Genomic DNA, 15024 nt, shown 5'->3' on the forward strand with positions numbered 1-15024 from the left:
ATATTTCAGCCTGTTGAAGAGCTCTCATCTCCTTTCCTTCTAGTACTTTGTGAACACGGGCGGCACGGTGGCGCAGTGGGTAGCACTTCTGCCTCACAGCAAGACGGCCTGGGTTCGATTCCCAGCTGGGGCGACCCGGGTCTTTCTGTGTGGAGTTTGCACGTTCTCCCCGTGTCTGCGTGGGTTTCCTCCGGGTGCTCCGGTTTCCTCCCACAGTCCAAAGACGGCACGTTCAGGCTAATTGGATGTCGGACACAAAATTGCCCCCTAGGTGTGAGTGTGTGAGTGAATGTGTCTGTGTGTCTGTCCCTGCGATGGATTGGCGGCCTGTCCAGGGTGTATCCTGCCTTCCGCCCGATGCCGGCTGGGATAGGCTCCAGCACCCCCCCGCGACCCTTAATGGATGAAGCGGTTGATAATGACTTGACTTTGTGAACACCAACCATAAAACCACACGCCCTGCCTCTCGATGCGCTATGAGGAATTCACAATCTTCTTGGATCTTAATAATCTGCATTCTTCATCTTTCTTCTTCTGAGCTGCAGATTGCTTGGTTCTGTTGGATCAGTTCTGTTCCACTATCCTCTCCAGCTTTTAAATGATATTCCTCTCTTCTGCAGTTGAAACACATAGTTTTTCCCTTAATGTACAACTTGAGCTACTGCTCTCCTAATTTCTATTTTGTCCTCACGGTGTAGCTTGACGTATTCATTCCATTCCTTTTTTTAATACCCACCGCATCTTGCAGGGTCGAAGCAGGAGGCAGTATACACCCTGGACAGGCCGCCATACCATTGACCCACAAACACAGTCACTTTCCATCTTTGGACTGTGGGAGGAAACCGGAGCACCTGGACTTGCATTGCAAAAGGCAAGGGTCTGGTGGCAGTGGTTAATAATGTCCAAATTTCTTGAAACTTCACCCAATTTATTTTTTATTAAAGTGACGAAAAAAATTAAAAAGCACTTAGGAAATGTTGGAGTTTGTATTTCAGGACTAACCTAATGTCACATTTAAAAACCATGTATTATTTTGGTTCCACTTGACAATTATGTGCTTCTTTGTGTTGGTCTATCACTTAAAATTGAAAAGTTTGTGGTTGTTAGGTGACAAAATGTGGGTACAAATACTTTTACAAATCACTGTAAATGTAGTGTGCTTGTTAATGAATGGCTGAAGGCTTCTTATTTTGGTATCACACATCTATCCATGGAGAATCAATGGAGAAATGGTATAGTCCAGGACTAAGCCTAATTTTGTATTTTACTGTAACAGCATCAGCAAGAATCAGCAAGACTTTGGATTGGATGAAATTGTGTAATATTGTGGAATTCTGCCTTTTGTGAAAGATGTTTTGTCTATGTAATTAATTCTGGTTGTATTGTATTGAATTGTTTGTATTGTGTTTGTCGGGTGTAATTGTCTGGATGCAATATTTTTGGTTAATTGTAATGCGCCCAACGCTAAAAAAACTAGCTTATACATGCCAGACATCACTGTTTTTTGTACAGCTGCATCACTGGGTAGCCAGCACAGCTACCCAGCTCCGATACATCAGCTAACAGGCGCCTGTGCTGATTAACATTATACTAGGACTGATGTGGGGAGAGAGTCCCGTCCCGTCAACACAGAAAAAGCATGGCCAATTTTGCTCTCTTAGACTTTCTTTGCATGAGCTGGTATTTAAACCAGCGATTTTTGGCTCATAATGGCAATGCATTGGTCTGTAGCACCTCGTAACATGTGGGTCTCTATGGGTTCATGTTTAACTGCCAACATCAGCACGTTAAGCTTCATTACTCATTATTCATTATTCATAGTGCTAGAACTCTGCATATTGCCACTCATGATTATATTTACTAGAATTAATCTGAAATAAAACAAGAAAAAGTCAACATTAGATTTAACAGTTGTTTCTGAAAATAAAAGTAATTATAACTTTGCATATTTCAGGTATTGGTACAGAGTGCTGGGGTGTGACGTACACTCCTCAACATGTGTGTGCTCTAAAAGGATCATCAGTTGATCTCCCCTGTTCTTATGAATACCCTGAAGGATACAGAACAGTGACAAAAACAGTGTGGTTCATTAAAGATCAGACTGCTGCTGAACCTGAGGATCTGAGAGTGGATAAGGAGTATCAGGAACGAGTGCAGAACATCCAGAACTCCCACAACGACTGTAGTATTAGAATCAATAACCTGAGAGAGAGCGACACTCAAACATACAGATTCAGATTCTACACTGATGATCCTGGAGGCAGATATACTGGACAGCCTGGAGTCACTCTGACTGTTACAGGTACAGCTTCTTTGAAAATAAAAGTTTAGTAACTCCATAAATATTTTTTTATGACAGCAAACCTTGTTTAAAAACTCCTGCAGATCTGAAGGTTACATTGTCAAAAGACCATTATGGAACATATCTGACCTGTAGCAGCACCTGCAGTCTGACTGACCGCCCCGCTTACATCTGGTACAAGAACGGCCAGCCTTTATCTAACCAGCACATTGATTATCCCTACCTTTATACCAGTACTGTGGGTGCAGGCAGCTACTCCTGTGCTTTAAAAGGATTTGAGGATCTTCGCTCTCCTGCTGTCTGTAAGAAACTCAGTTTACAAATTTCTCATCCTGTCATCATCTCATTTATTACTTCTATTTATTTTCAGTTAATTCACATTCCAGTACATTAGTGACTGGTACAGATATCATGTCTGTTCAGCCTCTCTCACAAGTGCTAAAATGGCATCCTTGAAATTTAAGTATTTCTCCCAGAAAATGTTTATTTTCTTTTTGTATATTGAAACAAACAAATGAAAAAGAAAAAGAAATTCAACTCAAAAAATGGGCCGGACAAAATTATTGACTCTCAACTTAACATTTGGTTGCTCACCCTTTGGAAAAAAAAAAAAACTTAAATCAATTTCTTTCTATAACCATCAACAGTCTCCTTGCACCTCTCAACTGGAGTTTGGCAAACTGCTCCAGTTCTCTGTGCCTTCCCCCAACAGCAATTTTGATGTGTCTACACTGGTGTTTAGTAGGATTTAGATCCAAATACATTGCTGCCCACTTCAGGACTCGCAAGCACTTTGTTTCCATCCATTTCTCTTTGGGGCCATTGTCCTTCTGGAAGACCCATGACCTAGGATTCAAATCCAGCTTTCTGACACTGTAAATGGCATGCCCTACATTTCAACCCACAATTTCTTGATAATCTTCAGATTTCATGATACCTTGCACAGAGTCGAGGCACCCAGTGCCAGAGGCAGCAAAACAACCTTTAAGCATCTTTAAACCTCCAACATATTAGACTGTAGGTACTGTGCTCTTTTTCGCAGGGATGTGCACAGGAATCTTGAAGGGCAGTTGCTCTAACCTGAAGAAAGGGCACAGCCTCCCACAAAACAACCTGAGCCATGTAAAACGTTGACTGCAAGTTAGCTGGCTGTCAGTGTTTTTTCGCTACCTAAACGTGGCATATTAGGTGGCTGTCAGATTATTTAGGTTAACTAAATGTCTTAAACTCGACGACATCGAATTTTAGAGAAGTTGATTGTGATCATGTCTTGTAATACTGTGAAGGCTACATGTCAAGCTCTCGTTTAGGGCAGTCGCTCCACTCCCACGGCATCTTCAAACTCCTCTGCTAGTCGGCTGAAGCGCCCCTCCCTTTCTCTCGAGGTGTCTGAATCTGAATGATTGACTCTGAAAACTTTGTTTTTTAGAAACTTCAATCAAAATTACGAATTAAGAAAATCTTGTTGAAATATGAAATCATATTTGCCTATATTATTTTTCCCCTCCCTCGGAAGGGCAATATCAGCCAAGGACGGCAAAAGGGCAGTTGCCCAATCACATTGGGCCATAGCGTCTGCACGTCACTGATTTTTTGTTTTCAGAAGGGTGGCCATATGTCCACAAGATGTTTTTCCAGAAGGATCTTTGCCTACTCGCGTATATTTTGGCGAGTCTAGGTTTTTTATGTCTGTGTCAGCGGTGAGGTCTTCCTGGGTCTGCTGCCATCACGTTTCATGTGATTGTGTAATTCGCACTTACAGTGATGCACCCAGAGCCTGCAGGACAGCTTGAATTTCTTTGGACCTTGATTGGGGCTGCTTATCCAACATCCAGGCTATACTGTGTTGCAACCTTTCAGTAAACTTGTCTTCTCCGTCCACATCCAGGGAGATTAGCCACAGTGCCATGCGCAGTTGACAAAGGAACATTAAGATCTCTGAAGATGGATTTGTAACCTTGAAACTGTTTATATTTTTCCACAGTTTTGGTCCACAGAGAGTTCTTTACTTTTATTATGTTCTCCATACTTAGTGTGTCACACTCAGACACATAATGCAATGTTTGAATCAACTTCTCTCCTTTTTACCTGTTTTTTGATGTGATTTTTTTATTTATTTATTAGTATGTAAATACTAATAAATGAAATTATTTTTTACCAACTTTATAATCAGACTCTCCCAGAAACACCAGAGCGGAGCTGGTTTCCTCTGGAGAGATAGTGGAGGGGGATTCAGTGACTCTGAGCTGCAGCAGTGATGCAGATCCTCCTGTTCTCTCCTACTCCTGGTTTAATCAGAGAAAACCTGCAGAAACACCACTGTCTACAGAACAGAATTACAGCATCACCAGCATCAGCTCCCAGAACAGCGGACTCTACTACTGCACTGCTCACAACCAGCTCGGGCATCACAGCTCAACACCCATTCATCTGAATGTGTTATGTAAGTTTTATATGGTGCTTTCACACCAACCATGTTTGGGGCAGATGTTCATTTTTTTTATTTTGATCCAAACTAAAAAAGCAGGTATGAGAGGTGCTGGTTTTAAACCAACCGACCAAAATGTGAGGCTTCCAGTTTACATTACAATTCCATTTTTTCTTCAGACGAAATTCATAAATGTATGCAGGAGACCTATATTTGTCTATAATGTGAACAAATATAAACCTGGCACTGTTTGATTAGTGCATTTTACCTCTGTCTCTGACCACAAGAAAGGTGAAATGTATAAGGCGACTCATTTTATTAAAACTATAAAAAAAAAAAAATCCACATTAGAAGATTATGTGTGCATCACATTTCGCTTGGCAGGAAAGCAAACAACGTGTAGACTGTAACATACATAATCAGGTCAAGAAAGTGGAAAAAAAACTTTTCTTGTTTTTGCAGCTGTACACTGAAAAAAAAAATAGTTACAGAACATAATTGAGTTGTTCCCTAGTTATATTTAATTATTTCAATTACAACAATCAACAATTCTGAAAACCTGAACACATTGTTAATTTGTAAATCCATAAAATAACATAAAATATATATTTTTTTAATCAGTAACTGAGTAACTAAGTAACTGAGCTCAGGATCTTTACATGCCCAGACAACGGCCCTGCCAAATATTTTTATCTGACCACATTCCTTCCTCGAAAATGATGTTTCCCCCCACTGTCTTTCCACTTTTTATTAATGCATTGGACAGTCCTTTATCCAATTTTATTTGTTTTAGCAGAAATCTCATTTGATTATTTCTCTGCTTGATGCAAGCCAACAATTTGACCCTTCTGAAACAGATTAACATATTTTCCACAGGATCACAGTGTTTTCCACATGGAAAGCTACTCCCTGCATCAGTCAAGGTTAAATAACTTGTAGCCAGCTGAAACATAATCACTTATGAAGTAATTTTGTCTCAATTATTTTACTCAAAAAAAAATTCACTGTAAGCTTTTTGATTTTCAAGGGGCTTCCATTTGGATGCTGTAAATTGCTTACCTTGGATGGGTGTAAGGTGTTAAGGTGTTCATGACCTAACTCAGGGTTAACCTATTGTATTAGCATAGGGCTGGTGAGGCAACTGATTAAACAAGTTGACTCAAGGTGTGCCACACCAGGCATTTTGTGGATTAGATTGGACATCCCTGACTTAAACACATCTAGATCCAATTACAGTGTTCTTTGCGTGCCCATGAAGATTCATGAGTTCTGTGGTGTCTACTTTCAGATCCTCCTAGAAACACCAAGGCACTGATGGTTTCCGCTAAAGAGATAGTGGAGGGGGATTCAGTGACTCTGAGCTGCAGCAGTGATGCAGATCCTCCTGTTCTCTCCTACTCCTGGTTTAATCAGAGAGAACCTGCAGAAACACCACTGACTACAGACCAGAATTACAGCATCACCAGCATCAGCTCTCAGAACAGCGGATTCTACTACTGCACTGCTTGCAACCGCCTCGGACAACACAACTCAACACCCATTCATCTAAATGTGTTATGTAAGTGCACTTTTTGTAGGTGTACTTAATATAAGGGACTCAGTTAAAAATAGTCCATAATATACACATAGATCATCTTACATCTTTATCCTTTATCCACCATATCCTCTGTAGTGCAGTACCAGTCAAAATTAGATCCAAACTATGAAGAAAAAAATATGGAATTATGTAGTAAAAAAGAACACACGCTGTTCATTTGTAATCAGTAACGCGTTACTATTTTTTTAACGCAAGTTAATTAAGGCACCAAGTTTGACTCCTACTTCCGCCGTAATCTGCTCCGACCTCGACCAACACACTGATCTATTTTCTGGCTGAACGACTGAACGGCGCGCTCATACGGTGTCCAGCTGTAACACTCCGGTTCAGACTTCCAGCTCAGCCCTGGTTAGAGTTCTCTCTCTCTCTCTCTCTCTCATACACGCACGCACACACACGCACTCCTGCACTGCACTGCTCCTCATCTCTGATATTTTTTAAATATTCAAATTAAGTTCGAATTCAGAAATGCTCACAACCAATTTTACAGTCCAATTTATCATGCATTCTTTATTCCAGCACACTGCGTTGATTTTTATCTCCCCTCAAACAGTATATACAAGTATATACTATTATTTTAATTGATATATATATATAATTTTCTTTTCTTTTTTTTTAAGTGAAGGTCAGTCAATCTGAAAAATTTCAAGAACTTTGAAAGTATCCTCAAGTGTAGTCACAAAGTCCGTAAAAAAATAGAGATGCACTGACCAGTCGATTACGTCTTCAGCTCTTGGTTCCTCAACTACCGTAATAAAAGTGGGGTGGGGTGGGGATAAGAGATAGTTTGTGTAGGATTGAGGGAGATAACTAGGTGGGTGGATTATAGTAATGGGAAATTGTTCATAAATGTAAAAAATGTAAATATGTAATTGTGATTGCTTTGTAACTTGGGCTGCTATACACTTCCAAAATAAAAATTATGAATATAAAAAAAACTCTGTTTACACACATTAAGAATTAAAGTTAGTGAAGCTCTGTGCTGATAATGAAATAATCAAGTAAACACATATAATACAAACATGGAGATAAATACTTTTAAATGTCATTTTTTGTAATTAGTGATATTTAAGTATTTTATTTAAGATCAGGTTGGAATAAACCCTGTAATAGTCTTGATATGCTGAACATCAGATGTTTTGTTTTTGGGCATTTTTTGGCTGTCTGTCGCTTAGTAGCAAGATTCGCAGGGCATTTCGGGACAATTAGGGCAAATTAATGTCTTAATTTTAAAATGATTAGTAATTATTTTACCATTAATAATGTTAATAAAATGTTACTGCACACATCACAGTATGATTTTTACAATGTAGCCATGGCTAATTTAGTCTTCTTTTTTTAGACCCTCCCAGAAATCTTACTTTATCTCACTTTGTAAATGGAAACTCAGTCACACTGATGTGCGTCAGCGATGCCAACCCTGCCAGCTCTTACACATGGTACAATAAGACAGGAAGTGACATCACACCAGTTGGAAACAGCACCAATTTAACTGTGGCGGCAGGAGCACATGGAGTTTTCTATTGTATGGCAAGGAATACATTTGCGTCATACAACTCATCAGAATGGTTATTTACACCAGGTATGTATGTTAAGGATCGAATTAATCATTATCTTGGTGGGGTTTTTTTGTTTTGTTTTTTTTTAATGTTTTGTGCAGTTTTCATGGATAAAAATCTGAATAGTTTGTAAATTGATCAGAAGTTTTACCTCAGTGGATGACTTGGGAATGCCAACACCTGTATTAGTTGGCATTCTTTAGCATACTCATGGCATAGCAACCAAAATTATTGGAACTCAAGCTAATATGAGGGTGCAGGGGTGCACATCCTTACTTGTAACTGACCCTCTGCATTAGGTGGAGTAGAAGTAGTACAGCTCTGGAAAAAATAAGAGACAACTTAAAAATGATGAGTTTCTTTGATTTTACCAAATTGAAAACCTCTGGAATATAATCAAGAGGAAGATGGATGATCACAAGCCATCAAATCAAGCTGAACTGCTTGAATTTTTGCACCAGGAGAGGCGTAAAGTTATCCAAAAGCAGTGTGTAGACTTGTGGAGGAGAACATGCCAAGATGCTTAAAAAAAACTGTGATTACAAATCAGGGTTGTTCCACCAAAAATAGATTTCTGAACTCTTAAAACTAAATATGAATAACTAAAAATAAATATGAACTTGTTTTATTGGCATTATTTGAGGTCTGAAAGCTCTGCATCTTTTTATCATTTCAGCCATTTCTCATTTTATGCAAATAAATGCTCTAAATGACAATATTTTTATTTGGAATTTGGAAAAAAATGTATCTGTAGTTTATAGAATAAAACAACAATGTTCATTTTACTCAAACATATAACTATAAATAGCAGAGAAACTGATTTAGAAACTGTAGTGGTCTCTTAACTTTTCCCAGAGCTGTAGTAGAGTTGTATTATAGTTAATTATGTCAATAACACATATCTACCGTCAGTGCAGCATTCTTTAGCTTTTATGAGACATGGCAAAAGTCATGGGACACAGTACTAGTTACTGCCCCATGACATTTCACCTGTTATTGCACAACATCTGTGTTTAATTGTTTTAAATAAATCTTAATTAGAGGTGTATTATTTATTTGTAATGTCCATGACTAGGGTTGGGTGGTATCCACTTTTTTCATACAGCTATACCACATCAAAACATTACTGTACAGTATTACCGGCGGCAGAGATTTGTGTTAACGTGGCTACAATACCATCAGATTCTGAGTTAGTTATATAACTAATTAATGATTAGTTACATAACCGCCTACCCAACAGACCAGTCCGATAATGTTAGCTAACAGTATAGAAAGCTAACCACTAACAGCACAGATCTATAATGTTAGCTAACAGTATAGAAAGCTAACCACTAACAGCACAGATCTATAATGTTAGCTAACAGGCTAACTACTAACAGGACAGACCGATAAAGTTAACTAACAGGCTAACCACTAACAACACAGAACAGACTGATAACATTAGTTAAGCTAACTGCTAACAGTACACGATAATGTTAGCTAACAGGCTAACCGCTAATAGCACAGAACAGACCAATAACTTTAGCTTACAGTATAGGAAGCTAACAGCACAGACCTATAACGTTACAGGCTAACCTCTAACAACACAGAACAAATTGATAACGTTAGCTAATGAGATAACAGCACACCAATGACATTGGCTAACAGACATACTGCTAATAGCACATAACAAACTGATAAGGTTAGCTAACAGGATATTAGGCTGACAAGCTAAGCACTAACAAGCTGTTGATGTTAGCTATTAGGCTACCAAGCCAAATGCTAACAGCACACAATAAAGTTTGGTAACAGGCTAAAAAGCTAACTGCTAACAGCACAGAACAAACTGATAATGTTAGCTAACAGGATAATAGGCTAACCGTCAACAGCACAGCCCGATAACGTTAGATAACACATGACACATGTCATGTTGGAAAATATGTTTAAAAGTTTTAATACTGCTGTATATGATATTAACGTTATGCCACATTGCCGTATCTGTGACATTAAAAAATCATTTCCACCATGATTTTTGTAACTGTATACACTGTTTATGTTCTCTCTGAAGCAGAGAACACCTCTGCAAAATATGCAGCCTCTGCAGTTCCTGTGGTTTTCCTCCTGATATTCATTGCTGTGTTTTTGTGGCTAAGGTGAGAAGCTAAAACCACATTCAGTATATTGCAATAATTACAAATGTTGGACCTATATATAGCATACAATAACGTTTGAATTCTACGTTGTGTGTTGTAAGAAGTGTATAAAATGTAATTTAACTTCTTGAGATATGAAACTAATGATTCTTTTGTACTAAATGTTAAAAGGAAAAGAGCAGCGGCTACCACCAGCAGGAGTGAAGAGAACAGTGAAAAGGTAAGTTGCTCAATAGATGAAGAGAAAGGGGGATTTTAATCAGATGTAATGTTGATAAGATTCTAATAATGGGCTCGGCAGTAAATTGTTAGAAGGAGGTGTTAAATTGATAAAGCTGTGAAAAGTATCTCCATTCATTACTCTGTAGGTAGAAATATAAGTACTAGGGTTTAATATACGTCTGTAATTGTTGAAGTATGAACTTAAGCTTGATGAGCTCAACGCCAAATAAGAAGCCGAAATTAAAACAAGCTGAAATGAAATAGTAACAGGGCTATTTTTTAAAATGTAAGGAGTATAACGTTCAGATAACTGTGTGAAAATTTAAGGAGTCAAAAAAAATTTATAACCAAGTAAAGTGTAAAGTATAGATAACCAATATTTCTATCTAAGTAAGGTAAAAAAGAATGTGTTTCATTACTTGACATCACTGAAGATTACAATGCTATTCATAAGAAATATAAAAATTACCGGGAACAATAAATCATTACATATGGGCTGGATAGGGGTTTATTGAGCTACACTTATTGTGTGTTGTAGTGTGTATATTCTTTTCAATAGAAAATCTCTATTCAAAATGCTATGTAGTCCAAGACTAGGCATAATCCCTGTAAGGTAAACTGCTCCATAATGTTTTAGCATATTATAGTTTCAGAGGTTTTGATGAATATAAGTATGCAACTTATTTAAATTATTCTAATTATAACCGCAATTCCAATTGGTTAGGACGTTGTGTAAAACATAAATAAAAACATCTTCTGGTTTGCCGAGATTTCTCTAGATTCTTAGAATCTTTCGGGATATTATGGCCTATAGAGGATGAAATCTCTAAATTCCTTGCGATTGCATGTTGAGAATCAATGTTCTTAAACTGACTATTTGCTCACGCAGTTGTTTACAAAGTAATGAACCTTGACCCATCCTTGCTGTTAACGACTGAGCCTTTCAGAAATGCTCCCTTTATATCCAATCATGAAACTCACCTGTTTCCAATTAATCTGTTCACCTGTGGGATGTTCCAAACAGGAGTTCTTTTGAGCATTTGAGGAAAATTAATGAATATTTACACTAAAATTGATCTGTTTAAACAATTATCTTGTTTTTGTAGTCTATTCAACTAAATTTATTCTGTATTCTGTATTTATTTATGTTTCACACAACGTTCCAGCTTCATTGGAATTGTATTATTGATATGGTCGTCTCACATATAGAGGTGTGGGGATTAAAAAAGGTTTGTTAAGAATTTTTTTCTGATACACACACTGGTGAACTGTTTCAACATGACAGCCCTCATCCACATACTGCTGCCTTTTCAAGAGCTTCCTCGAAGATACAGATGCTATGCCACTTCCAGCCGCATTGCCAGACCTGTCCTTCCATTGAAAATGTGTGGGAATGATTTATTGTTCCTGGTAACCTTCATCTTTCTCCCAATTAGCCCTGAAATTTAACCTTTTTCTATTTGGGTGCAAGAATTTATTTTGATTATGATGATGAGTGTCCATATTATTTCCATTTCACCGTCTTTGGTGTTTTTCTCGCAGGATGTCTCCACTCCAGTGTATGATAATGTCCCAGCTATGACCTCTGGTCCCTCAAGGCCTGCAGCCTCAGATGACGAGGATGACGTTCAGTACTCCAGTGTTGTTTTCAAACACTCTCAAGTCCAAGACGAGTCTCTCTACTCCACGGTCCAGCAACCAAGCGCTCTGACACAAGAAGAAGACGAAGTTGAGTACGCCACAGTGAATCTTGTGAAACAAAAACCTGTTCGGTAGGTGATGCAAATTATTCAGTTTGTATGGTTGTGTTGCAAAGCATTATTCATATTTTATGCATTATCTTTATCAAATAACTCTGGACTGATTGTGTGATTGGGCTATGATACAGGTTTTGGATTAGATGCAGGGTTTTCTGTGTAGAATGCGTATAGTTTGGTCTGTCACAATGATACAACTACACTAGTAACACCCAAGCAACTACGTGAGGTAGCAACTTCTAAACAACACCTTAGCAATCAATGCAACACTGTATCACCACCCAGGATACCATAGTTACATCCACCGCCCAGTGACCATTTAGCAACACAATGAAAACAACCTGGAATAGCATAGCATCCAGTTAGCAAAACACTTTAGCAACCCATCTGTAATACCATAGCAACATGTAGCAACTGTTGGTATTTTTCTTTCCAATTTCTTTTAAATTATATTAAAGTATGCTGTATATTTCATCATTTAAAACTGGATTTAGTGCAGTAAGTGCAGTGTGGAAAAATAATGATTGAACTCTTTTGTATTATTTGTAAATCATACTTAGATGACTACCACAGGTATTGTATTGTTAAGTGACATCTAACCTCCCAGGACCTGGCGTTCACATGTGTGGACATCACATTTTGGGTTATCTAAACCACAACACAAAATTTTGCTCTACAAGGGCCTGGTGTCCTCTTATGAGGCCATTATACTGCCTAGTGGTGGCCAAAGAGTTTAACACGCTACAGTTTAGATTAGTTTTTTTTTTTTTGTGTGTGTGTGTTGAAGCAGCACTTTAAATTAGCCATATTGCTCAAAGGGGCACAAAATTGTTGTTTCTATTTTTGTTTTGCACTCAGGCAAAAAATGCTGCTGTGTTCAGGCACAAAATAAATGTTTTGCACACTATTACTAATTGGGACTTCATTGTGTTCTATAGACATATAAAGCTAAAGTCCTCATACGTGGACATATTTCTTTTCTCAGAAACTACATCATGTAAAAAGATAATTCCTAGTTTTTTTTATATAGTAATTAGGTGCCAATTAGCCCAATTAGCAAACAGAAATAGAAAATTCATGCCATGCAAGAGTTTGGGTCTTAGGAGGTAAACGCAAAAGTGAAGAGAACATTTTATTTGATTGTTTTTAGGATTTAAAATTCTTAGGGTACCCAAAATACACAAAAGTGCCATAATGTGCCACAATTCAGGGTTTTTGTGTACATTGTAAATGAACACTGAAGTCATCCAGACTATAAAGGAACACATAAGGTATCATGTAGTAAACCGTAAAAGTATTAAACAAACCAAAATACTCTGTGAAGCATTTAGGTTATCTTATCTTGGGTTCTGTTGCGGTTTCTAAGGCTGGTAATTCTGAAACTTATCCTGTGCAACAGAGAAAACTTTTAACCTTTCTGTCCTGGGGTGGTGCTGATGAGAGCCAGTTTCATCATAAAGTCTTTAATGGTCTTTGAGGCTGCACTTAAAGATACTTTCAAAGTTCTTGATTTTTTTCAAATTGACTGACCTTCATTTATTTTTTTTCTTGACATTAATTTAGTTAAGAAATTCTTGAAATATGTATTAGAACATTACTCAAATAGAACTTTTCACTGTGTACCAACTCTATACCTTCACAACTTTACAACTGATGCACTCAAACACATTAAGAGACAAGAAATTCAAGTAATTGACTCTTGACAAGTTCAGCACAGCTGTTAACTGAAAGCAGTTGCAGGTGACTCTACATCATAAATCTGGCTGAGATAACCCAGCCAAGATGTGCAAAGCTTTGAGAAATCTTATATATAATACATGTTCTGGTTTGTTTAACACTTTTTGTGTACGAAAAAAAATCATATGTTTAAAAAATGAAAAAAAAAAGTGGATTTAATGTGTGTCCAGTCTTTTAACTGGTACTGAATGCCAAACCCTAGCTAATACTTTATAGCACAGTTATGTTTTGAGATGTTCTAAAATGTTTTTTTTTGTGTGTGTGTGTGTTTTTTTTTTTGGGTAGGAAAACCGAAGAGCCAATCTACAGCATGGTCCAGAAAACCTGAGAAGAACAAACTGCAAGTCCCAATCAGTCCAACCTTGTCAAAAAATCTTCATATACTCTTTAAATTATTTTCAGATGCAGCTTATTCATCATTGATATTACATTATACCACAGTCCGACCCTGCAATGTGATTGGCTGAGAGGAGTTTTATCAGTTACATTATTAGCCGCTAATGCACTGTAACTGAAGCTCTCCATGTAATAATCCGCCATATACAGGTAACCTAGCAATGATGTAGCTCTTACCAACCAAATGTGATATACCACTGTGAGGCGCTAGACACTAGGCACAGTGCAGAAATGCCATGTCTCCAATAGGCGGCGCAGACAAAGACTTGGTCCACACAAATAAATAAGCCCGAAGATATGCATCATTACACACATTATCAGCCACCAATATCAGGTTAAGAGTTAATATTATTAAAATAAAAAGCATGTGTGTATATATTTTCCAGTTTATACAGGGTAGTTTAAGCTGAATGTAAGGTGGAATCTTGTAATTCCGCAGGTCTCGCCGCTGGGGGCACCAAAGTAACAGAACTTTTAATTCTTAAAAAAAACATTAAAAAGACTTTAATCTACCGTATTTTTCGGACTATAAGGCGCACCGTATTATAAGACGCACTATCAAAGAACGCCTATTTTCTGCTATTTTTCCATACATAGGGCGCATCGCATTATAAGGCGCGTTAAGTGACACTAGAAAGGGTGCCTATATCAAAGTGAACAGGGGTGGCGCCATGTTTCCCTTCCCCACCGGGGGTGGTCGCTTGCCGGTGGAGCGTCTCAGTATACAAAATATAGCTCTTTCAAAGTCAAACGAGTGCTGGATATTAATCTACACAGATTCCTCTCCTGAAAACTGTTTATTTGGGTGAGTAACGTGCTTCAGTTTATTTACAGTAAGCTTAGATTTCCAGATGTCCACTAAGGCTTGCTGCACCAGCGTTAGCATAGCTATCC

General features: G+C 37.9%; 1 protein-coding gene across 1 annotated transcript in view; it reads left to right on the plus strand.

The window, feature by feature from the left end:
• LOC103036514 (B-cell receptor CD22-like) overlaps positions 1-14721 on the plus strand; it is a 37709-nt gene extending 22988 nt beyond the window's left edge. Inside the window, exons 5-13 of the mRNA XM_049470879.1 lie at positions 1955-2302; positions 2386-2604; positions 4476-4745; positions 6019-6288; positions 7670-7909; positions 9937-10018; positions 10190-10238; positions 11783-12012; positions 14020-14721. Of these exons, the coding sequence (XP_049326836.1) occupies positions 1955-2302; positions 2386-2604; positions 4476-4745; positions 6019-6288; positions 7670-7909; positions 9937-10018; positions 10190-10238; positions 11783-12012; positions 14020-14062 (1751 nt within the window). The 3' untranslated portion in view covers positions 14063-14721. The remainder of the gene's footprint in view (positions 1-1954; positions 2303-2385; positions 2605-4475; positions 4746-6018; positions 6289-7669; positions 7910-9936; positions 10019-10189; positions 10239-11782; positions 12013-14019) is intronic.
• The last annotated feature ends 303 nt before the right edge of the window (positions 14722-15024 follow it).

The sequence above is a fragment of the Astyanax mexicanus genome, chromosome 23 (genome assembly GCF_023375975.1).
Source record: "Astyanax mexicanus isolate ESR-SI-001 chromosome 23, AstMex3_surface, whole genome shotgun sequence".
NCBI lineage: Eukaryota > Metazoa > Chordata > Actinopteri > Characiformes > Acestrorhamphidae > Astyanax > Astyanax mexicanus.